General features: G+C 41.8%; 1 protein-coding gene across 1 annotated transcript in view; it reads left to right on the top strand.

The window, feature by feature from the left end:
• Positions 1–24,786, top strand: part of LOC135706457 (uncharacterized) — a 33,230-nt gene that overhangs the window by 2,120 nt on the left and 6,324 nt on the right. Inside the window, exons 2-3 of the mRNA XM_065228070.1 lie at positions 8,626–8,774; positions 21,937–24,636. Of these exons, the coding sequence (XP_065084142.1) occupies positions 8,626–8,774; positions 21,937–24,636 (2,849 nt within the window). The remainder of the gene's footprint in view (positions 1–8,625; positions 8,775–21,936; positions 24,637–24,786) is intronic.

Genomic DNA, 24,786 nt, shown 5'->3' with positions numbered 1-24,786 from the left:
AAGCAAGTTTATTTGAAATTTTTCCATCGGTCAAATTTACACTGATAGGCAAAATAAAGTGCCCACCCCATCATTTTTTGAATTTCTCTCATTTATTTGGTTCAAATTAAAGTAAATACACTGTAGTATTTTTTATATCTTATTCTTTATATTCTTTTTAAGTTTCACTTATAGAATACCAGATAAAAAGAAGAGACTGACTCGAAGAAAAAAAAATCAAAATGGGTGTAAAAAAGAACAGTGACAAAAAAAAGTGCCCACTGCATTTTAACTCCAGAAAACATAAAATAAAGTAAAAGAATACCAGCCTAATAGTTAATGTGTCCTCCTTTGGCCTTCAGGACCAGCTGCAGGCGCTTCGGCATGCTCTCCACTAGATTCTTCAGGTGCTGTGGATCTAGTTCTTCCCAGGCGCGCTCCAGGGCTTCAAAATAGTTATTTTTATTGGTAACACCAGTTTTGTCAACCCTGGCATCGAGAATCGCCCACAAATTCTCGATGGGGTTGAGGTCCGGGCTTTGTGGAGGCCATTCCAGTGGTTTAATTCGACATGACCGGAAGAAAGACTTAGTCTTCTTGGCAGTATGCTTCGGATCGTTGTCCTGCTGGAATACGAATTTCTCCTCAAGGCCCGTCTGGATCAGCGAAACTTCCAGATTTTCCCGCAGGATGTCGATGTAGGAATCTGCCGTCATTATCCCGTCGATTTTCACCAGGCTTCCCACTCCACCCCACGAAAAGCACCCCCAGACCATCACATTTCCTCCTCCATGCTTCACCGTGCCTTGTATGTGGCGCTCCTGAAGCTCCTCACCCGATCTACACCACACACGAACCCGTCGCTTCCGGTTGAACAGTTCGAATTTTGATTCGTCCGTCCAGAGAACCGTTTTCCAGAACTCTAGGGGCTTATCAGCATGCTCCTTAGCAAACTTAAGCCGTTTGACTTTGTTTGCCTTGCTGATAAATGGGCGCTTCCGAGCAACTTTGCTGTTCAACCCCTGTGCTACGAGACGGCGACGAACAGTTCGACTGGAAACTGTTAGCTGAAGAGCCTCCTGGATCTCGCGGACAGTTACCTTCGGGTTCTTCTTCACTTCACGCATGATCTTGGTGTCCGTTCTCGCATCCGTTTTGCGCATCCTGCCTCTGCCAGGGCGATCCACCACTGATCCGAACGATTTCATTTTCTGCAGAATTTTCCCGACCGCTGTTTTGCTGATATTGTACTTCCTAGCGACAGACCGGTGCGATTCACCGTTTTGCACATCACGAACAACCAATTTTCGGATACACACGGGAATTGCTTTCGAAATCACTACGTCCTCCATTTTTTTCAACTGATTCAAATGCGATCACGTGTACAAATGCACCAGTTCCACCCGTTTGCTTCAATACATGTCAAACTTTCAAAACAAAAACAATCGAGGGGTTTTCCGATGGAAACTTATCGAAAACATACCGATTTTTGAAGTGGGCACTTTTTTTTGTCACTGTTTTCTTTTTCAATCCAAATTGATTTTCTTTTACTTCAAGTAAAACTTTATATTTTCAGTATTCCATAGGTGTAACTTTAAAAGAATAATAAAGGTAAGACATCGAAACAGACTACGGTGTGTTTATTTGAATTTGAACCAAATAAATGAGAGAAATTTCAAAAATGATGGGGTGGGCACTTTATTTTGCCTATCAGTGTAAGTGAAATTTCACCAAATGGATCGCAGCCTAAATGTAGGGGGGTTGACAGCTGTAGTATACTCCTAGTATTACCATCGAATGGCATTTTCTAGATAAGATGAGGTTAAACAAATAAGCTCTGTTAACAATGTTCTTTGAAAACAATTTTATGAATATGTTACTGGAAAAAATACAAGGATTAAAAAGGAGGGCATTTGCTGGCAAAAGGAGGATGTAGAAAAATTATTGAAAAAGGAGGACATGTCCTCCTTTAGGATACCATATGGTAGCCCTATCCATGAACCATGTTCCCGTTTTTGAGAACAGGTTCACGATATTACTAAACAACTCATGAACTTTAACCACGTTTACCAGAACAAGATCATGATTTTCAAGACAGAGCTCACATTTCTATAACTTTTGTTGCTTTTGCTGGTGCCCGGTGCAACATAGCGCAGGCGTTACGTTTGTTTTGCGGAACAATGTTCACGATTTCATGATTAAACATTAACGAAAAATTAACCAGTTCAGTAAATCGTGACTTGAGGTGGATGAATTTGCAATCTACTACAGTGGTCTACTTTACAAAGGCAACGCAATGCAACAACATAAAACGCTGTAACTTATTTGTACTAGCGAAATTTGTTGCGAGAATCAACCATGCTGTTAATTTCTTGTTGACTTTTAGTTCGTAGCTGTAAGTTTTAGTTTAAGATTAAAGACTATTAAACTTTTTAGACTAACTGTCTGTTGATTGTTGATAATGGAGTGTCAATTGTGAAACAGTATGCATATACCAGAGATTTTATGCTATTTTCCAGGCTTATTTGTGCGAGGTGGTGATTTTGCACCTCACGTTGTCTTCTTTCCTAATGGTTCCACTGGTGGTCATAAATCTAACCGCTGACAAATTAATGCTTCTATAGCTACTGATTTGTTCGGTTAGAGCGCAACCATACTGGGGGCAATAATAAGCCTGTTAAACTTAATTAGCCACTTATTTTGTCGTTAGTGGTTTGAAATCAAATGACTGTTTGATTTATATTTTCATTTTTGTTTTGTTTTTTTCTTTCTTCGGCACATTTAAATTCTATAAAGCATATTTGCGATGCATAATCCGACAGAGAGTTTTGAATTTAATCATTTGAGGACTAACGCCACTCCCTACAACGTGAAACGGGTGACAAAAAACACATCTTACCCACAATGAGTGTTTTGTTTTAGTTGCCTTGCAATCCGCTGATGTATGTATAGTGATTGCCAAGGAGACTCGTTTTAGGATCCGTTGCTGGCATTTCGCAAATTGTTTCTACGGTTTTTATGGCTTTTGGCGCTGTTAATTCACAAATTTATGGCTCACAGGAAAATTAAATTCCCTAAATCGAATTGATAAAACGACCGCACCGAGCTTAGTGAGCAAAGTGTGTATTATGCCCTCATGAGTGTTCAACTTAGAGGTGATCACATGTTGGGATGCCACCAGCATTTTGAGAAACCGCGGTCTTTTGCGTCGGGGTTACTTATGACCATTAGTGAAATTACTGTTTGGGAATGTTATGGTTTTGCGCAATCATTTTAAAACGATTAATAAATTGGTATAAGATGGTGGATTTTTACACCCAGAACGTAAATTATTATTGCACATATAAAATGTAAAGGTTCATCCTTCGTCTGCCAACCTGTAACCCACAAACCGATTATAGCCTAATGCAGGTTTGCTCAATCAACCACGGTCGGTCATAACAATTGTTAACAGCGCAACTTTACACGCAAAAACCAACAACAATTTGTAAAGACCGAAACCCGCACACCTGCTCAACAAAGGAAAAATGGGCCGTTGAAATAACAATGAAACCGAAAAATAAAACTTTTCTTCGTTTGTTGTAAGTGACCTCCCTTCCTCATGCCAGCAGTCAGTGAGTGCGGAAACAATAACAACCTGTGCCGGTGGATCCTGCCTGCAAAGCCGGAAACAACCGGCGGTAATTTATTGTCGTCACTTGTCGGAACACTGAAGATGATGGAACGCTTTCCTCGTAGTCTCGGATGGGTGATGAAAAAGTTTGGGTTTAGAGAACCACCGAACAAAACAGAGCAGCCCCACGACCCAGGTGGGATAATACAAATCCAGATGAACATTTCAAAAGGTTATATCTGCATCGGATGATTATACTGAGCATGTGACTTCATAGGGGCCGATTTTTTAACCATATTTGACTTTCTTATGGTATCCTAGAATAGAAAATACTTTTGCCCTAACACGTTACAATATTTAGGTACTTTTTAACTGTACCATTCAATAGACATGTGTATAAGATCAGCGAGCTTGCAACACGGAGGTGCTTCACGTTCTAAAAGACACCGCATAAGTATCAAACATTTCACTGAAATGAGGGGTGAAACATCGAGATTGCGTTTACATATGTTCTAGCCAAATCAAGAACAACATGTGAAAAGGCCATGCAGGCATTTTGTAAACAAACCTTTGTTGACCCTTGAATCACCAACCAAAGGTCGCTCACGCAAACCAACAACATCAACGGTTGGTGAAACTTTCCTTTACCCGATGATGTTGTTGGTTTATTTCCTCCACAAATGGTTCATGTAAAACAATAATGTAGCTGATGTATCCCTAGGTTTATTGCTGGCTTGAAAGACAAGACATGTCAACTATTTCCATAAGTAGCCATAATGATTATAGCAAATAAGGTTGTTCGCAGTACGAGATGGGTTCTCGTCCTTTTTTGCCTACCGACCACCGAAGTGAACAGACATAGTATAACCAAGTGTAATATCAAATAAAGTAGTTAGTTAGTGTTTCTTAATAAAAGCGTGCAATTATTACCTCAAGTCACAACAGTTAAACTTGACGACGAGGATTAAAATAAAAATAGAATTTTAATATTGAAACGTGAAGTGTGCAGCGTGGTCGGTGAACATAACCTCAATCAAGCACGATGTCGCAAGGAGGAGAACGCTCAGTAAAAAAAGAAGATGGCAATGGAGCTGTAGTGATTCGAGCGGCATGTTTGGTCAGATTGAACCTTTCGTGTTAAGAGAGAACATCGAAGAATATCTCAACCGGTTGGAGATGTTCTTTTTGGTGAACGACACGCCGGATGAAAAGAAAGTCCCCGTGTTAATCACCGTTGCGGGCCCTAGTCTGTACACGGTCGCGGTCAGACTATGCGCGCCTGAGAACCCTCGTACGAAATCATACGAGGTCCTGGTCACTCTCTTAAAAAACACCTCGCTCCAACCCCAAACGTCGTGGCAGAGAGGTACAAGTTTAGGAAGTGCGAACAGCTTGCCACTCAGTCGATCACCGATTTCATCATCAATCTCAAAGCAGTGGCTCAATCATGCAATTACGATGCATTTATTACCGATGCATTGCGAAATCAGTTTATCGCTGGAATTACCGATCAACGGCTGCGAAAAAAGCTGCTTACCGAAGCTGACCTAACGTTTGAGAAGGCATGCTCGATTGCCAGGTGCTGGGAAGCAGCTTTGTGCCAAAACAAAGAAATGTCAAGTCAGTCGTCTCCAAAGTTAGCAACGTTCCAGAAGGAAGGAGGGAAAAAGCTGAAAAACAGATCGCACCAGCAGGAAAAGAAGCAAAATAAGTCATCCAGTCACCCTTCGCAGAAGTCCTGCAGGCCATGTTATCGCTGCAGTCGGCATCATGACCCAGCCACGTGCCCAGCACGCAATTAAACTTGCTATACGTGTGAAAAGCAAGGCCATGTCTCTACAAGCTGTCTAGCAAAAAGTCGTCTGTCAAAGAAAACCAGTGGACACAATCGCGTAGCAGAAGAAGTAGTAGTCAGATGAAGTGGAAGTACTCCGTCTAAATCTCCTGGCCTTAGTTGATGAGCCAGATGAATCCAACGAGTTACACGTCATAAACCTGGTACGCAGCTGAAAAGTAATGACGTTTTTATGTGCTACCGGATAGGACACGGAATGCAAAAGAAATTACTTTTCCTCAGCATTTCTTGACCCAGTACGCAGTTCAAAAGAAATCGGTAAAGGAAAGATCGATTACATTAGTATCGTGATCGACATGAAGGTGGCGCATTCTGAATGCAATTTCACTTTCCTTGCGGAATAATGGTCTGATCAATTATTCCGTTAGGTAATGTTGGCGTTTATTGCAAAACTGATGTTTTGGATGCATTTAAACAACATAAACACTAATAAGTGTTGATTTTACAATTTGACGACATCTCCCTATAATCTCAAAATTTAGCAGACTATAGCTGTCAAATTTTCATTTGGGAAAAATCCTCAAAAATTACTTTTCCGTTTTCTTTTCAGCTGCGTACCAGGCTATAGTCAGTAAAATGCAAGCAACATGTGTTTCAAGGAGTAGCAGTCTAGCTATCTTGGGGCCGAGTGTCAGTGAACTGCCCTCTTCAAGCAACGGTAGTTCGAAGTCATTGAACCGAGTCAATTTGCCAGAATTTGTGTCGCTGGACTGTGAAGGTCACCGTCTAGAATTCGAAGCTGATTGTGGAGCTTGCAGAAGCGTAATCTCGTCCGATACGTATCATAGATTTTTCTCGAATTGTCTATTAGTTCCTACTTCTCAGAAGTTCATCTCTGTTTCAGGTCAACGAATTCAACCGGAAGGCATCGTCACTGTCCGTGTTATCGGGCCGTCAGGAGTCCACGGCAGGTTGAACCTGATCGTGATTCCAACCGACAAGGAAATGAGTCCGCTACTGGGTCGAGACGGTCTGGATTGGATGTACCCGGATTGGAGAAAAATCTTTTCAGTTGAGTCCGTGAGTAGTTTAGAACCTTCTTTTGAGTCCGAGCTTCAAACGCGATTTCCGAAAGTAGTGTCCGACACTGATAAAGACGCCATTAGCGGTTATTCCGCGGAACTTGTTCTAAAACCTAACGCTACGCCAGTGTTTCACAAGGCATACGGAGTTCCGTTTCTTCTTCGCGCGAAAGTTGAGCAGGGTTTAAAAAATTTAGTTGCGGAAGGCATTTTGATTCCAGTTCGATCATCTTCTTGGGCAAGTCCAATCGTGGTTGTTCCAAAGAAAGATGGATCATTGCGTATTTGTTTGGACGGTAAAGCCACGCTAAACCGTAACATAACCGCTGAACATTACCCTCTACCCAGAATCGATGAGATTTTGGCTAAGGTGGCTACCTGGAAAGTTTCTGTAAAATTGATTTGTCTGGAGCCTACTTACAAGTTAAATTGTCTGATGCATCACAGGGTATTTGTACCATAAATACCCATCGAGGTCTTTTTCGCTATACCAGGATGCCTTTTGGGATTACATCCGCCCCTGCGATCTTTCAATCGATAATTGATCAAATTCTGATCAATTTCCCAGGAATAGCTTACCTGGATGATATTATTGTTGGTGGAGAAGACGTGGATGATTGGAGAATAAATCTATACAGCGTTCTTGAGAAGCTAAACAATCATAATGTTAAGATTAATTTGACAAAATCTAATTTATTCAAGTCGAAGATCGATTATTTAGGTTATACCATCACGTCGGAAGGTATACGCCCTAGCGAGTCTAAGGTAAAAGCGATAATTGATGCCCCCGCACCTGAAAATGTTTCTCGGCTGCAAGCATATCTCGGGCTACTTAATTATTATCATAGATTCCTTCCTAATCTATCGATAGAACTTCGTCCCCTATACAAATTGCTCCGTAAAAACAGTCGTTTTGTTTGGACTCCAGAGTGCCGGGAAGCATTCGAGAGTACGAAGTCCTTACTGCTTCAACATGATCTTCTCGAACCATATGACCCGTCTAAGCCAATCGTTCTTGCTGTCGATGCCAGTCCTTATGGTGTCGGAGCAGTTTTATCACATCTAGTCGATAATGTTGAAAAATCCGTCTGTTTTGCATCATCGACTCTAACACCTGCTCAGGTAAACTATGATCAGGTGCATAAAGAAGCATTAGCTGTCCTTTTTGGAATTACAAAGTTCCATAAGTACACAGATAAAAATTCTGAATTTTAATTGTGATGTAAACATTCAATCATGTAGACTTGTATTTCATTTCACGCAACCGAGCAACTTGCAAACAATGTTGTTTACAAAGATGGGCTTTTGTATACAATATTTGCTACATTGCATGAAATGTGTCAGAACTTAACGTGATATATAATGTAAACGTATATGATATGTTACGCTCCATTTATGTGCATCATATTGAACAGAAATTTACACTACTTTTTCGAGCTGTGTACTTATACGGTGCCAAATTTACGTTGATAACGGACAATAGTGGGATTAAAGAAATTTTTAATCCATCTAAGGGTTGAATCCTTTTTTGCGTACTTTGGAATTGCTGAGGAGGTAGTTACGGATAATGGCCTTCCGTTCAATTCAGAATATTATGTCGCATTTTTGGAAGCGAATGGTGTTAAAGTTTTAAAATCACCTCCCTATCACCCCCAATCGAACGGGTTGGCCGAGAGGGGAGTAAGAACAGTCAAAGGCGTTCTTAAGAAATATTTGCTTGACGAAAAATGCAAACCGTTGTCTCTGGAACGTAAGATCAATCGATTCTTAATCAATTACCGAAACACTCCGTCAACTATAACAAACCGAACACCTTCATCAATGCTTTTCACGTATACGCCGCGAACGCTGAGTAATATTGTATATCCGCGAAAGGTTGAAATTGAGAGTACGCATACTAAACCTGCTATTAAACCAAAAGAGCCAATGGCACACGAATTCTCGGAACCATCGAAATCCACGTCGGTGACAAAGTACTGTATCGGAACCACTTTAAAGAACTCGTCTGTTGGATACCTGCAATTGTTCTGCAAAAGATTAGTCCATTAACTTACCTGATAAGTATTAATGGAAATGTGCGAATGATTCATGTGAATCAAATTCGTTTTTCAAATCTGTCAGATGAATTCCATCCTTCAATTCCTGTCATAATCCAGTCAGGTCGACAAAGATAGCGTAGACACCAGTCCAGCCGATCAACCCGTACCGTCATCTGCCGGTGGTAGTCGAGACCACGCTCAGACCGTTCAACAAAATCCATCAACTACAAAAACAAAGAAGAAGAAATCTAACAAGCGTCGACGTAGTGAGTCAAAATCGCCAAAAGTGCGTCGATCAAATTGACTCAAAGGTCAGCCAAGACTCAAGTATTATCTATAATTGGTTGATGTCGACATTGTACTCAAGTAGTGATCAATCCATCTAGAAGTATTGTAATCTTGTTTAACTTGAAAAGTATTATCATTATAATATGTAAGAAATAGTTCTGATATGTTCAGTAGTGTAAAAGCTGTTTATGGTGGGAGAGATGATGTATCCCTAGGTTTATTGCTGGCTTGAAATATTTTCATAAGTAGCCATAATGATTATAGCAAATAAGGTTGTACGCAGTACGAGATGTGTTCTCGTCCTTTTTTGCCTACCGACCACCGAAGTGAACAGACATAGTATAACCAAGTGTAATATCAAATAAAGTAGTTAGTTAGTGTTTCTTAATAAAAGCGTGCAATTATTACCTCAAGTCACAACAGTAGCATGCAGGGTGGCAGTCCTATTCAGGCATGGAAAATCATTTGCATTCATTTTCATTCATTTGCCCCTAACTTTTTTCATCAACAGAATTCCGCAAAATGATGTATGAAACTTTTGTAGGTTTTGTTATTAGCTACAACTTTTGTTAACAAGTCAAATCCGTATCTCTTATGCATGACGAACCAGAGCAAACAGAATTCACTACTGTTTTTCAGTGAATGTATTTTACATTCATTGAAAAACAGTAACGAGTTCTGCCCGCTCTAATTCGTGATGCATAAGAGATACAAATTTGAGTTACTGGCAAAAGTTTGAGCTAATAACAAAACCTACAAAAGCTCCATAAATCATTTTGCGGAATTCTGTTGATGAATAAAGTTAGGGGCAAATGAATGTAAATGAATGCATGAAATGAATGTAAATGATTTTCCATGCCTGGTCCTATTGTTGCGGTACGTTAGAACCGTTTGAAGCCTATTGTTGTTTATGGAGGTCTCCATACACAACAAAAGGCTCCTAACGCTTCTAACGTATCGCATCAATAGGACTGTTTTCCCTACCACGATAAACTTTTTGAGCGATTCACGATGAATTCACCAATGCATTAATTTTCGTATTTTTTCACCATTTTAAAACCAGCCTTAATTTGGAAAAGGGTCTACAGAAGAATGTTAAGCTTATATTCAGAAAAATGTTTCTCGAAAAAAGTTTTTCGAATTGTTTTGGTACAATGGGAAATGTTATAGGGAACATCTAAAACTAATAGCTTAAAAAAAATACAATTTAAAAAAAATCATTTTTTTAATATAAAAAATTTAAAAATACTTTTCTCCAAAAATGTATTTATTGCATTTTTTAACTTTTCAGATGTTTTAGACATTAAATGCCACCTATTGAATTATAGGTCAAAATGAAGAAATGATGCTCAAAAAATTTATGATTTTTGGGAAAATATCCAAAGTATGGTTCAATTATTTTCTCGATTTGATATATTGAACTTACACTAAATTTACAATAAAAAAGAACTGGCATAAACATTTTCTAAGTCACACCGTTTTCGAAATGTAGCGGTTTGAAAGTAGATTTTTTTTTAAATGTTAGTAGTTTTTAGCCATTTTTAAATGTATTTCGCTGTTCTCGCTTCTGAGCCCAATCGTATAGGGGAAACAGCCCTATTGTTGCGGTACGTTAGCATCGTTAGAAGTCTATTGTTGTGTATGGAGACCTCCATACACAACAATAGGCTTCTAACGCTGCTAACGTACCGCAACAATAGGGCTGTTTTCCCTAGTTCCTTTGCAGTTTTGATCGGATGCAGCGTTGCCAGATATACCGATTTATCGGTATTTATACCGATTTTCAAACTTGATACCGATGTACAGATAAGGTTTCTCAGAATACCGATTTTTGAGCTTCAGTACCGATTTATACCGATCTTTTTTAATAATCAAAATGATCACTGCTCGCCCGCGCTGAAACTATTATGAGAGGTTTTATCTTTTTGAACCTTCAAATTTTTGAGCCAGCACTAAAAAAAATCTTTAAAAATGTCTTATGCTTGATACTCTTTCGACTAATGCTTCCATTTCGTCGCCTTTTTTGGCTACCAACGGGTCGAGAAACAGCTGATGGCGCATCCTGGTAATTCCTAGAAATCGGGAAATACTTTTATTCACTGAACAAATAAATCAATCACAATGTTAATTTTCCAACTTCCTGGAATTTCTCTAATCTTCTCTTCGAAGATTTTTCCAACAATCCCTAGGAATTTTCATCCACCTTACGCTGTAAGTTATTTTACAATTACTTCCGGGAATCTATTTCGACTTCCCTTGGAAGCTTCTTCTGGCTTTCCTTGAAAGGTTCTTTCGCCTTATCCCTTACCTTACCAATCAGGCTAAGGCCTTGTTGTCCTCTGCTGTACGAAGAAGTCGTCTCCACTCTACTCGACCCATAGCCACACATCGTCAGCCTCGTAGTTTACGAAGGGTCTTCGTCTTCTCACGTCAGTTTTTTCAACTTCCCGGAACTTCTGGAATGCTTCCAGAGATTTATTGCGGTTCCATTGGCTTCAGGAAAACTGCAGGAACTTTCCAGAAGTTCTGAAACTTCAGAATAGTTCGCACTTTGGGGTAAGTTTAAAGATATGTAAGGATAAGTACCTGTCCGGACACTTGCAGGAATCCGACGATCTGTCGGAATATTCCCTCGACAATGCGTAGCAGGAGGAGTGCCTGGAATGAGCCTCGGTTGGCTCAGCAGGAATTGGTGGACTGTTTGTAATTTCTCTTCGGTTAAAGGGATTCCTCGGAAACGTAGCGTAATAAATAGCTTGACTATGATTAACTAGATATAGCTTTGAGGCTAATTTGTTTTGGCTGAGATATTTTGGAAACATCACAAGTCCAAAGAACTTCATGGAAATTTAATGGTTTTCAGGACACTTCCATTTCTTTCAGGAGAATTAAGATAACTTTAGGAAAGCTCTGAGAACATCAGGACACATTAATTCATGAAAATGTCTGAACCTTTAAAGGAGCTCCGAGAAACTCGGGGAATTTCCAAAATCTTCAGCAAAGTTCCGAGCTGTTCATGAAAACTTTTTAAACTTCAAAACAGCCCCATTAACTTCAGGAAAATCGCAAGAACCAAAGAGTTCTAAGGAATTAAGGGATTTTTCGAAGTGCATTTCAGGAATGTTCTGAAAATTTGTGACAAATTGTGGGGTTTCAGGGATGATTTATTAATATCAGGAATATTGCTGGATCATTTGAGCATGTAAGGAACTTCGGGAATGTTGCTAACATCGCCCAGAAATCTATTTCTTCAAGATTTTTCCCCCAACATCTCCTTGAAGTATCTTGCGACTGTTCCGTAAGCACTCTAACTTCCGGCTTTTTCCAGAAGTTTCTTCCAATCTAACTTAGGAAGTTTCTCCCAACGCCTCCAAAAAGTTTCTTCCATCTTCTACAGGAAGTTCTCCCAGAAGTTTATTTCGTCCCCTGGAAGTTTCCCAATGAGTCATTCTCCGTAGGTTTTTTTCCGACTTCTATTAGAAGGTTTTTCCGAGCTTCTTATGAATTGCCTTCCAATTTTCAAAACTTTTCTGGTTTACTCTGGGTATGTTATCTGAATTTTTCCAAAATTTTCTAAAGTTTTCGTCAAAAGTTTCTCAATATTTGTCTTGAAAGATCCTCATCGGATGTTTTTCCGACATTTTTTTAGAATGTCCTGCAAACTTCCTCAACAAGATCTTCTTTATTCTTTCGCTGGAAGTTTTTTCGGTATCATTAAGAGACTAATTCAAATATTCCCGGAAATTTCTTCCGACTTTACCACTTCGTTCTTAGTCCAACAGTTTGAATTTTTGCCTACAAATACCTAGGCAAAAATATAAAATTAATTAAAATGGTGAATATCGATAAATACCGATTTTTTAAGCATTTGATACCGATAAGCTTGAAAACAATCTGGCAACGCTGATCGGATGTTAACGTTCTGTAGCTAGACTAGCTCTGGTAGCCATACGTTTAAGTGTTCCTCTTTTTCCATGCGGTGTTGCGAAGAAATGTCATTCTTCTTCTATGCCATATTTATTCTTAAATTGGCAAAGACTAGGATTTTTTTTTTGATTTTTATACTGGGATGCAGCTCTGTCAGTCATGAAATAAATTTTATTCACAGTTAATTGGTGTCTTGTACGTAGAAAAGAAATAATTTTTGAGATAAAATAATTTGAACGATACAGAATCATGGCGCAATTCTTATGAAATGACTCAAATGATTAATTTTTCCTTCATTTTTAAAATAAATGATAAATGGATTAATAGTTGTTTGCTGATTTTTCCAGTGATGACTTTGTGAGGTATTATTCTTTCTAATTTTGCAATTAAATAAGAAACAAATTCGTTCGGCTGTTTTACTCATGTTTCTATATCACACCTGTCGGTTGTGTCGCATTGTTCAAATTGTATTTCATCGATGTCTTTTTTCACGATTTCTTCCAACAAGTTTTGTTCGAAAAAATATGAATCTATGCAGTTTGCACAGTTGAACATTTTCATGAATAGTACATACACACTTATTGTGTGTCCCTGAGCTAGTTAACAATTTGCAGTTCTTAAGCCGTTTGCAAAGGTTGAAAATCCAACTTGTACTTCACAATTTAATTCTTTGGATCGGTTGTAGGACTCTCGTAAAGTGGTCGTCATTAACCTTTTGACGTAGGACTACGTCTTTGATTTCTATATGGGGGTACACTTTGTGAAAACCGAAAATGGAACATGTAACAAATTAAGAAAGATTTTGAACGTTAATAACTGTCTGAGAGTTACATAATTACCAAATCAACGGATGCAGCCAGCAACAAGCACACTCACCGCATTGCAGGGACTCCACGAGCGATTTAAACGGTTGTGTACTACTGTGGTAACTACGGTTGTGGTAGTGCACCGGTTCACACGGGCTCCCGGAATTCTACCACTACTATGCGGGCAGTCTGATGGTCATCGGTAGGAGAGTGTAGAAAACTGGGAGAATAGTCAGTAGAAATAGATCCGTCGTCGCGATCAGTGACAAGGGGCAAACCCTTGTTATAGTTTTTTTTTTATTGTTTACTGTTAGCCTTAAGAATAAATGTACGAGTGAATAAATAATGTAGTGTCGTTTGTTAAGCTTAAATAAATTCGTGTATTGTGTGAAGAGTGTTTTTGATTGCTGCATGTGAAGAAGGATCTGCCGATGACAAGGATACAGGAAGGATAAGGACAGGAAGGATAAGGATCAAGGAAGCAAAGGACGATTCGTTCAAGAAGGAGGTACGTTTTCTGGTGAAGGTCGTGTGGAGGTCGAAACCAAATCGGTCGGACAGGTCTCCGACATAAGCTGGTCCTTCGAGCCGGATCTCCACTACCTGCGGACTGAATCTCGACGATCTCGGCGCCAATAAACGTCCATCAAAAGGCCAACCTCATTCCGTATCGAGCGCTGAGCCAGTTAACAGCGTCCTGGTCTCTTCATACGACACTCGTTTTTTTACCGCGTTTCCATCGCTCTCGTGTTAAAAAAAGTGTTCAGGTGAATCGCACACGGTTTTCGGAAGCAGCTATCGTAAGCTGAGTCTTACGTATAGACTGTCCATCTTTAACCCAGTGATTGATCATCATAAAATCATCACCATCATCATCGCACCATCTCCGTCAATAGCAGCAATAGTAGCAGCAGCAAACGGAATACCTAGCTGCACCGGCTGATAGGTTGTTTACACAACCGGCACAAGTATAGTACAATACATTTTGCAAGTCCATTGCCTCCCTATTGTAGTTTTGTTTTGCCTCGTGGCGCGTGGCTCTGTCTCTCACCCCTGGTAAGGGAGTATGGTTCATAGTGAGACAACTTGTTGCAACTAGATATAAGTTTTTTTTTCTCGATTTTTTTTCTCTTAAATTTGCTTGTACGCCGTGCAAAACATTTAATTAATAGTAATTGAAATTAATCAATTGGAGAAGGTTTTTATTTTTTTCCTTCTTAAGCGGTTGCGCACCGCTTTTGCGCAACACTTATGGCATCTTCCGATGCCAACGTTGCGCGAACCAGGTATTACCAACCACTTTCGAAAGGACCATGGGTTGTCTTTTTTCGGCCTAAAAATAAACCCTTGAAAACTCTCGATATTTCGAGAGACTTGCTGCGTAAGTATCCGGGAATCTTGGTACATAAGGAGAGATTCAACAAACTGCGTGTAGAAGCACCGAATTATGATGTAGCAAATAAAATTGCTGATCACGAGTTGTTTAGTGTTGAGTACAACATCTACATCCCTTCTCGAGATGTGGAGATAGAAGGCGTGGTATCCGACGCGAGTCTGTCTGTCGAGGACTTGAAACGTGCCTCGGGTTGTTTTAAAAACAGAAAAGTCACAAGCGAGCTTGTAAAGATACTGGATGTTAGGCAACTGCATTCAGTGTCTTTACAAGATGGCAAGAAAGTTTATCAGCATTCAGACTCGTTTCGGGTGACTTTCGCTGGTTCAGTTCTCCCAAACTTTGTCAAAGTTGATGGTGCTTTTTTTCCGGTGCGGTTGTTTGTACAGAGGGTTTATAATTGTACCAACTGCAAAAGGCTGGGACACTCGGCCAGCCATTGCGGCAACAAAACTCGTTGTGGCAAATGTGGTGAAAACCACAAAGAGGATTCTTGCCACAAAGAATCAGTAAAATGCGCTTACTGTGGCGAGAATCCTCACCCTTTGCAGGAGTGCCCGATGTACAAGCAGCACTCCGATAAAGTGCAGCGTTCAATCTCTGGACGCTCCAAGCAGACATATGCTCAAATGGTGAAGGCTGCATCAGCCGTCCAAGAGGCAAACCAATTTTCGATTTTGTCAGCTGAAGAATCGAACTCTGACTCATCCGATGAAGGTGATTCTACGGTGGTACACGCACCTTCAAAAATGGACGGATCCACAAAAAGAAAATGCCCCTCCCCGAAAGTGCGCCGTAAGAAAACTAAAGTCACCTTCAGAAGATTGGCAAATTCCCAGGGTAATGGGGATGAAAAAACGAAACCGAAGGCTCCTGCTGAACCAATCCCTGGATGCAGCAGGAATTTTCCACCATTGCCCAAAAAAGATAATAAAAATAATAAAGCTGCTCCTCAAACTTCTCAAAAGAAATCCAAGTCCGAACGAGGTTTGCTAGCTTTTTCGGACATTGTGGAATTCATATTAAATATGTTCAACATACAAGACCCTCTTAGAAGCTTAGTTTCTGCCTTGCTTCCAACATTAGAATCATATCTTAAGCAATTGACTGTTTCATGGCCCCTCCTTGCATCAATCATATCTTTCGATGGATAATTCGTCGAACGAGGTTGAAGATATGATCACTGTGCTACAGTGGAACTGCCGTAGTCTAGTGCCTAAACTAGACTCGTTCAAATTTTTACTTCACAATTCTGATTGTGATATATTTGCTCTCTGTGAAACATGGCTTTATTCCGATAAAGAACTCAACTTCCACGATTTTAACATTATACGCCTGGATAGAGACGATTCTTATGGAGGAGTACTTTTAGGGATCAAAAAGTGCTACCCTTTCTACAAAATTTCCCTTCCTGCTCTATCAGGCGTCGAAATCGTCGCTTGCCAAATAAATGTGAAGAACAAAGACCTTTGCATAGCTTCAGTTTATGTTCCACCAAGAACCTCCATTAGCCGTAGTCAACTCTGGAATCTAGTTTCGATTCTTCCATCCCCAGTATTAATTCTAGGTGATATGAATTCCCATGGTACTGGGTGGGGCGATCTATACGATGACAATAGAGCGGCTATTTTTTACGATTTATGCGACGATTTCAACTTGACTATTTTGAACACTGGTGAAGCGACACGTATAGCAAAACCTCCGGCTCGAGAAAGCCGACTCGACCTATCTTTGTGTTCAAGATCGCTATCATTGGATTGTATGTGGAAGGTTATCAATGATCCCCATGGTAGCGATCATTTGCCAATCATCATTTCAATTAAGTGTGCCCCTCACTCTGCAGAACCATCTCGTGTTCCATTTGATCTTACAAGGAACATAGATTGGCAGAAATATGCAACGGCGGTGACAATCGGTGCCGAATCAATAGATACGCTTCCACCATTGGAAGAATATCGATTCCTCGCCGATTTGATATACAAAAGCTCACTGGAAGCACAAAAAAGAAAAGTTCCAAGTGCGCCCTTCAAAAGGAGACCAGCCACACCTGGATGGGACGAAGAATGCACAAAATTGTATGTAGAAAAATCTGATGCTTTCAAAGCTTTTCGTAGACACAAAACCTCCACTTACTTCGAGGAATATTCAAAGCTTGAGACAAAGCTGAAACAATTAATCAAAGCAAAAAAACGCGGTTATTGGCGCAATTTCGTCGAGGGACTCTCACGAGAAACCTCAATGAACACCTTGTGGAGGGTGGCGCGCAACATGCGTAACCGCTCATCTTTCAATGAGAGTGAAGAATACTCCAACCGATGGATATTCGATTTCGCTAAAAAGGTCTGTCCGGACTCAGTTCCAGCACAAAATATTCTTCGAGAAGCGTCTCCTAGCGGCGGCTCTCTGGATAGACCATTCTCAATGCTGGATTTCTCTATGGCTCTTCTTTCATCGAACAACTCCTCACCGGGCAGCGATATGATTAAATTCAATCTTCTGAAAAACCTCCCAGATATCGTTAAAAGACGCTTGCTAGATTTATTCAATTCCTTGCTAGAAAACAACATTGTACCGCCTGAATGGAGACAGGTCAAAGTAATAGCCATTAAAAAACCTGGCAAATCAGCGTCTGACCATAACTCATACCGTCCGATTGCTATGCTTTCGTGCATTAGGAAATTGTTGGAGAAAATGATCCTTCGGAGACTCGATCACTGGGTCGAATCAAATAACTTGCTATCAAATACACAGTTTGGGTTCCGCAAGAGCAAAGGAACAAACGATTGTCTAGCGCTGCTTTCCACAGATATTCAACTGGCCTTTGCACACAAGGAGCAATTGGCTTCAGTATTCTTGGACATTAAGGGGGCTTTTGATTCAGTTTCCATTGAAATTCTGTCAGACAATCTGCACAGATGTGGACTTTCTGGAATTTTAAATAATTTCTTGTACAATTTGTTGTCAGAAAAGCAAATGAACTTTTCCCTTGGACAACTGACAACTTCCAGAATTAGCTACATGGGCCTGCCCCAAGGCTCATGTCTCAGCCCTCTTCTTTATAACTTTTATGTCAAAGATATCGACAACTGTTTGGCAGAACAATGCACGCTTAGACAACTTGCAGATGACGGTGTGGTTTCCGTAAGAGGTCCACATGCCGTGGACTTGCAAGGACCATTGCAAAGTTCCTTAGATAACTTGTCGTCTTGGGCTAGGAATCTAGGGATCGATTTCTCGCCGCAGAAAACTGAACTGGTAGTGTTTACTCGAAAGCGGTACCCAGCCCAAATGCAGCTTAATCTTTTGGGCAGAAACATTACCCAATCATTGTCTTTCAAGTACCTTGGGGTCTGGTTTGATTCAAAGTGCACTTGGAATGCCCATATTACGTATTTGAAGCAAAAATGTCAGCAGAGGATCAACTTTCTCCGTTCAATTTGCGGCACATGGTGGGGTTCTCATCCGGGAGACCTCATAACGCTTTATAAAACAACTATTCTCTCTGTTCTAGAGTACGGCTCTTTCTGCTTTCTCTCGGCAAGAAAATGTCACCTAATAAAATTGGAACGAATTCAATATCGTTGTCTGCGTATTGCTCTTGGCTGTATGCACTCAACGCATAACATGAGTCTCGAGGTTCTGGCAGGAGTAACACCCCTCCAGAACCGTTTCTGGGAGCTCTCTCTCAGAAAACTAATCAAATGCGGAGTGACGAACACACTTATAATTGCAAATTTTGAAGAAATTCTTGGGCTGAACACACAATCTCGATTTATGAGAATCTACCACCACTACATATCATCAGATATGTGTCTTCCTTGTTATACTCCAGACCGTGTTCACTTCACCAATCGCAGTTCCTCAATTGAATATGATCTGACCATGAAACAAGCAACTCATGGGATTCCCGATCAACTTCGACCTATTATTATCCCGCGTATTTTTACTGAAAAGTACCAACACGTCAATTGCGTGAAAAGATATTTTACAGACGGGTCACGTCTCAATGGATCCACTGGCTTCGGTGTCTTCAATGAAAACTCTAGCGCCTTCCGCAAACTCCAGGAACCTTGTTCCGTTTTTGTTGCTGAGCTGGCAGCAATCAACTTCGCATTGGGGATGATTTCCAATATGCCCACAGACCATTACTTCATCTTCTCGGATAGTCTCAGTTCGATTGAGGCTATTCGGTCGATGAAACAAGGTAGGCACTCATCTTATTTCCTTTCAAAGGTAAGGGAGCAGATGAGTGTACTGGTCGAAAGATCATATATGATTACCTTTGTATGGGTCCCCTCACATTGCTCAATCCCAGGCAATGAGAAGGCGGACTCTCTCGCAAAGGTGGGCGCGCAGGAAGGCGAATTTTATGACAGGCAAATTTCACACGATGAATTTTACCATTTAGTGCGTCAGAGTACCCTTTCGAGTTGGCAAACCGATTGGGACAATGGAAATCTTGGACGGTGGTTACATTCAATTATTCCTAATGTTTCTTCGAGAGCGTGGTTTAAAGGCTTGGACTTAAGTCGTGACTTCATTCGCGTGATGAGTAGACTTATGTCCAACCACTACTCGCTAGATGCTCATCTCAATAGAATAAACCTCGTGGACAGCAACATCTGTCGGTGTGGAAACGGTTACGATGACATCGATCATGCAGTTTGGCAATGTACGGATAATTACGCCGCCAGAGAGCGACTTTTGAATACCCTTGAGGCCCAAGGAAGACAACCCTATGTTCCTATCAGAGACGTGTTGGGAACTCGCGATATCTGCTATATGCAGTCGGTTTATGTATTTCTTCAAATGTCTAGTATAAGAATTTAATTCCTTTGTCTTTTGTCTCTCTTTATTAGTTTTTGTTTGTCTTGTCCCCCCGTCTCGATGAGTCTCATCGTCACCCACTGGTCACCCACCATAGCCGGTCGAACTCCAGACGAAACTAGAACCGCACAACCATTCATACTGGCGACAACGCTCTGATGAGACAACGAAACCTTACCCCTAAGCTCCTCCCCTGATCCTATCCTTCGACAATGTACCTCTCTAACCTCGAGTAAGCCGCGAGTATTCGGCCCAACTCCTACTAGACATAGAATTAAGTGAATTTTGTTACAAACAAAGAACAATGAACTATCGGCTCCGTAAAGCTAACGCGATTGAGCCTTCCAAATAAACATACTGGTTAAAAAAAAAAAAAAAAAGGCCAACCTGGGACAAAGCATTCGAGCCATTTCATAGTGCCCTGAATGGAACAGTCGCCATCTCATCGGTGCATGAATAGATCCTGTGGCCATTCCGATTGCATGAAAAGGAGTCAGCAGCCATCGTCTTGCTCATCAATAGTCCTTTTGAATCGCGCCCAATCTATCCGCCATCGTCCTCTTCTGTGAAGACATCAGCTACATCAACCTTCATCAGCGAGTGGGAAAACGGACTTCGAAGGCTACATCGGTTGTTCATCAGGATTGTAGAATAACCAGAGCGTTTTCTACTACCATTCCAGGTATGTTAGAACTTGTATATGTCTAGCCGAAGTTCTGGCCTATTCCCCACTAACGCCAACCCTACGATTTGTGCATATTGTTGTTTAATTTCTATGAGGACCTACTATCGACGGACACTACATTGGCATTGGTGAATCAGTTTGCGAAGAATCGATTCACAACGCTTCCTTCGATCGGTGCATGGTGCATGCAATCCAATGCGATTCGATTGGACCTGCAACGACGACACAACTACGATTTATTTGCGACGACGGAGGACACCACGATTGCTTCGAGCTCGGGCATTGCAGCGGCCATTTGCGGTCAGGTAAATATAATAATTACTCTTATAAGTATATGCCCAGCCGAAGCTGGATTTGGATACCACACCAATAAATTATTACCCTTTCGATGCACATTGGACTGTTTCGAGTCAACTCATTTATGGACGCAATCCCTGAGGTTTCACTGTGGTTTTCGGACTAAAGCTAATTCGTCAGCACCATCTTTAGTGCTCTAGGTGAGGCAAAGTATATGTCCTACCGGGGCAGGCTTATTTGTGAAACTACATTGGTCATTTTTTCTCCGCTGTACTGGATTTGAACTTTCGAGACGATTTCGTACTGTACTACTCGCTGCATACAAACATAAGAGACGATTTTGATGCCTTTTGAGCTCGGCTGCTGCTACATGCTACTGTTTCATAGGTGAGCTGAGCAGTATATGTCTAGCCGAAGTTTCAATTTTGTATACTACATTCGCTTCTTCACCCCCTCGCATTTCACTGGTTTGAATCTGAATCTGAGGTTACTGATCGAACGTTGGAGGTGTGTCGATTTGGATTTGCTGTTTGGCTTCGGAGGTGCCACTGTTTCTTCACACAGGTGAGGTGAACGGTATATGCCCAGCCGAAGTAGACAAATTTGGATACTACATCTACGTTTTCTCTCGCCTTTCTGAACTGCCAGTGGAGTAACCTGTTCATCAACTGACATTCGGTCGAGTTCCTGTACTGTGACGACAGCAATTATGGCAACAAAACCCGTAACCAGGAATGCCGAATCCCTGAAGGTTTTAACATCCAAACTCAAGGGGCTCAAATTATCATTAAGCAATATTTGTCAGTATGTTAAGAACTTCAAAGAGGGAACCTCTGCCAATCAAATTAATGTTCGTATTGAGCGGTTAGATATACTGTGGGTACAAATTAGCGAAACAATCTGGGACATCCAAGCGCATGAGGAATATGCAGAGCAAGATGGTAGTCAAAGGGAGCAGTTGGAGATTGAAAATCGTTACTACGATGCGAAATCGTTTCTGGTTGAAAAGGTTGACGGATTGCAGGAAGGGTCTTCGTCAAACCAAACAGTGCGGACTGCAGATGCCACTCTACATGGCGTAGTGGATCATGTTCGTCTACCTCAAATCCAGTTGCAATCCTTTGATGGTAGTATCGACGATTGGTTGAGTTTTAGAGACCTCTACACATCTCTGATTCACGAAAAACCCGATCTACCTGATGTAGAGAAACTTCATTACCTCAAAGGGTGCTTAGCAGGCGAGGCTAAGGCACTGATTGATCCGCTAAGGATCACGAAAGACAATTATCAAGTTGCTTGGGACACGTTGCTAAAACGTTACAACAACAACAAACTTTTGAAGAAGAAGCAAGTTCAAGCGCTCATCAAGCTGCCTTCGCTTAGCAAGGAATCTATCACGGATCTCCATAAATTGGTGGATGGTTTCGACCGTGTGATTCGGACGTTAGACCAAATCATCGAACCAGCCGATTATAAAGATTTGTTGCTGGTAGAGCTGCTGAGCACTCGTCTCGATCCTGCCACACGACGAGGGTGGGAAGAACATTCGTCTACGAAGCAGCAAGACACCCTAAAGGATCTACAGGAGTTTCTTCAACGCAGAATGCAGATTCTTGAAGCCTTACCTGCGAAGGTGGAAGCGAAGGTGGAACAGTTCCAACAACTAAAAAGAAAGCCGTTCTCTACAAGGGTCAGCCATAATGCCGTACAAGGAAACAACGCTAAGTGTCCTTCTTGCGCGGAGATTCATGGACTGCATACTTGTCCAGCCTTCTTGAAGATGTCACTGACCAGTAAGGAATCCCTCATACGTACGCAATCGCTCTGCCGTAATTGCCTCAAACGTGGTCATCTTGCTCGAGAGTGTTCATCAAAGTTTTCCTGTCGGCATTGTAAGGGTCGGCACCATTCGTTGCTATGCTACAAGGGAGAAGTAAGTTCCAGCAACCAAGGATCATCCGGAAGAACGAAACCGGGTGAAGGCGCTAAGCAGTACGACAGTGTTGCAAACTCCAAGGCAGCGAATGCCTCAGCGGTTGAATCTACTTCTTCAAACGCGGCACAGTGTCTCTTATCGCAGGTTCTTCTGGCTACAGCTGTCGTTGCGATCGAGGACGATCAAGGTTCTCGCTATCTAGCACGTGCACTGTTGGACTCAGGGTCCGAGTGTAACTTCATCTCTGAAAAACTGTGCCATTTGATGAATGTCTCCAGTCAGAAGGCCAACATATCGATTCTTGGTATCGGACAGTCGAACACGAAGGCAACTCGAAAAGTCAAGGCTGTCGTCAGATCTCGGATTTCATCGTACTCTCGATCGATGGAATTTGTCGTCCTACCGAAGGTTACAGCTTGTCTGCCAACATCTACAGTTCAGGCAAATGGATGGAACATACCGGTAGAGATCGAACTGGCGGATCCGGAGTTCTTCCGGTCAAGGAAGATTGACTTGGTTCTGGGCATCCAAGCCTTCTTCAGCTACTTCCCGTCTGGAAGGGAGATACAGCTAGGCAAGGACCTACCAGTACTAACGGAATCGGTTTTTGGGTGGATAGTGTCAGGCGAAGTCACTTCATCCAGCCAAGGTACTAAGTACGTCTGTAACATGGCAGTATCGGATAATCTCGAGGAGATAATGGCACGGTTTTGGTCCTGCGAGGAAGTAGGAGCCGTCAACAAATACACTCCTGAAGAAGCTCACTGTGAGGAGCAGTTCCAGCGTACAGTTAGGCGGGAATCCGACGGGCGATACACAGTAGCCCTCCCCAAGAACAACGAAGTTTTGGTGGAACTGGGTGAATCCCGAGACATCGCATTAAGACGGTTGCGAGCTGTGGAGCGAAGATTGGCAAGGGATCCAAGTCTACAGAAGCAGTATTGTGATTTCATGGCCGAATACTTTGAGCTCGGTCACATGCGAAGATTGGACGACAGCGAAGAGCATACAGTTAAACGGTGTTTTCTGCCACATCACCCCGTTATCAAAGAGTCTAGTACCACGACCAAGGTGAGGGTGGTATTCGACGCATCTTGCAAAACATCTTCAGGAATATCCCTAAACGATGCGCTGTATGCTGGACCAATAGTTCAACAAGACTTAAGGTCAATCGTTCTGCGTAGTCGAGTTCGTCAGGTGATGGTCGTAGCAGACGTCGAAAAGATGTATCGACAGTTCTGGACGAGTCTGGATGACACACCGCTTCAATGCATACTCTGGACAGCACCTGATGGAAAGGTAGTGGCGTACGAGTTACTAACGGTGACATATGGTACGAAGTCCGCGCCGTATCTGGCCACTCGTGCGTTGCAACAACTAGCGAACGACGAACGAAAGCAGTTTCCATTAGCGGCACTTACGGTCGAAGAAGACGTTTACATGGACGATGTTATATCTGGAGCAGACAACGTTGAAGCGGCGATCGAATTGAGGAGACAAATAGACGCAATGATGATCAGCGGAGGATTAAAACTACGTAAGTGGGCATCGAACTGCCCAGACGTACTCAAGGGCATTCCAACTGAGAATCTAGCACTTCCAGATTCAAATGGAATCGATTGGGACCAAGATGCTGAAGTAAAAACATTAGGTTTAACTTGGCTTCCTAACGTAGACTGCTTCCGGTTCAAATTTACCATTCCGCCACTCACGCCATTCCAAATCCTCACGAAGCGACAAGTGTTGGCTTTCATCGCAAGACTTTTCGACCCGCTGGGCCTGCTTGGTGCAACGATCACAGCGGCAAAGATCTTCATGCAGCGGCTCTGGTGCTTAAAGAACGAACAAGGCCACAATCTACAATGGGATGACCCACTGCCCGAGACGGTGGGTAAGGAATGGCGAACATTCCACGAGCAAATCCCTTCGCTCAACGATGTGCGGATTCCAAGGTGTGTGGTTGCTCCAGGTTCGGTATCCGTAGAATTCCACTGCTTTTCGGATGCCTCTATTGTCGCTTATGGTGTGACAATCTATGTTCGGAGTCAAGAACAAAATGGTACGGTTTCGGTGCACCTTTTGACTTCGAAATCAAAGGTAGCACCACTCAAGGTTCAAT

The sequence above is a fragment of the Ochlerotatus camptorhynchus genome, unplaced genomic scaffold (genome assembly GCF_037179485.1).
Source record: "Ochlerotatus camptorhynchus isolate MF236.1 unplaced genomic scaffold, CSIRO-AGI_Acam_v1.1 ptg000280l, whole genome shotgun sequence".
NCBI classification, from domain to species: domain Eukaryota; kingdom Metazoa; phylum Arthropoda; class Insecta; order Diptera; family Culicidae; genus Ochlerotatus; species Ochlerotatus camptorhynchus.
The sequence above is the reverse complement of the archived record's forward strand: the minus strand, read 5'-3'. Positions and strand labels throughout refer to the sequence as shown.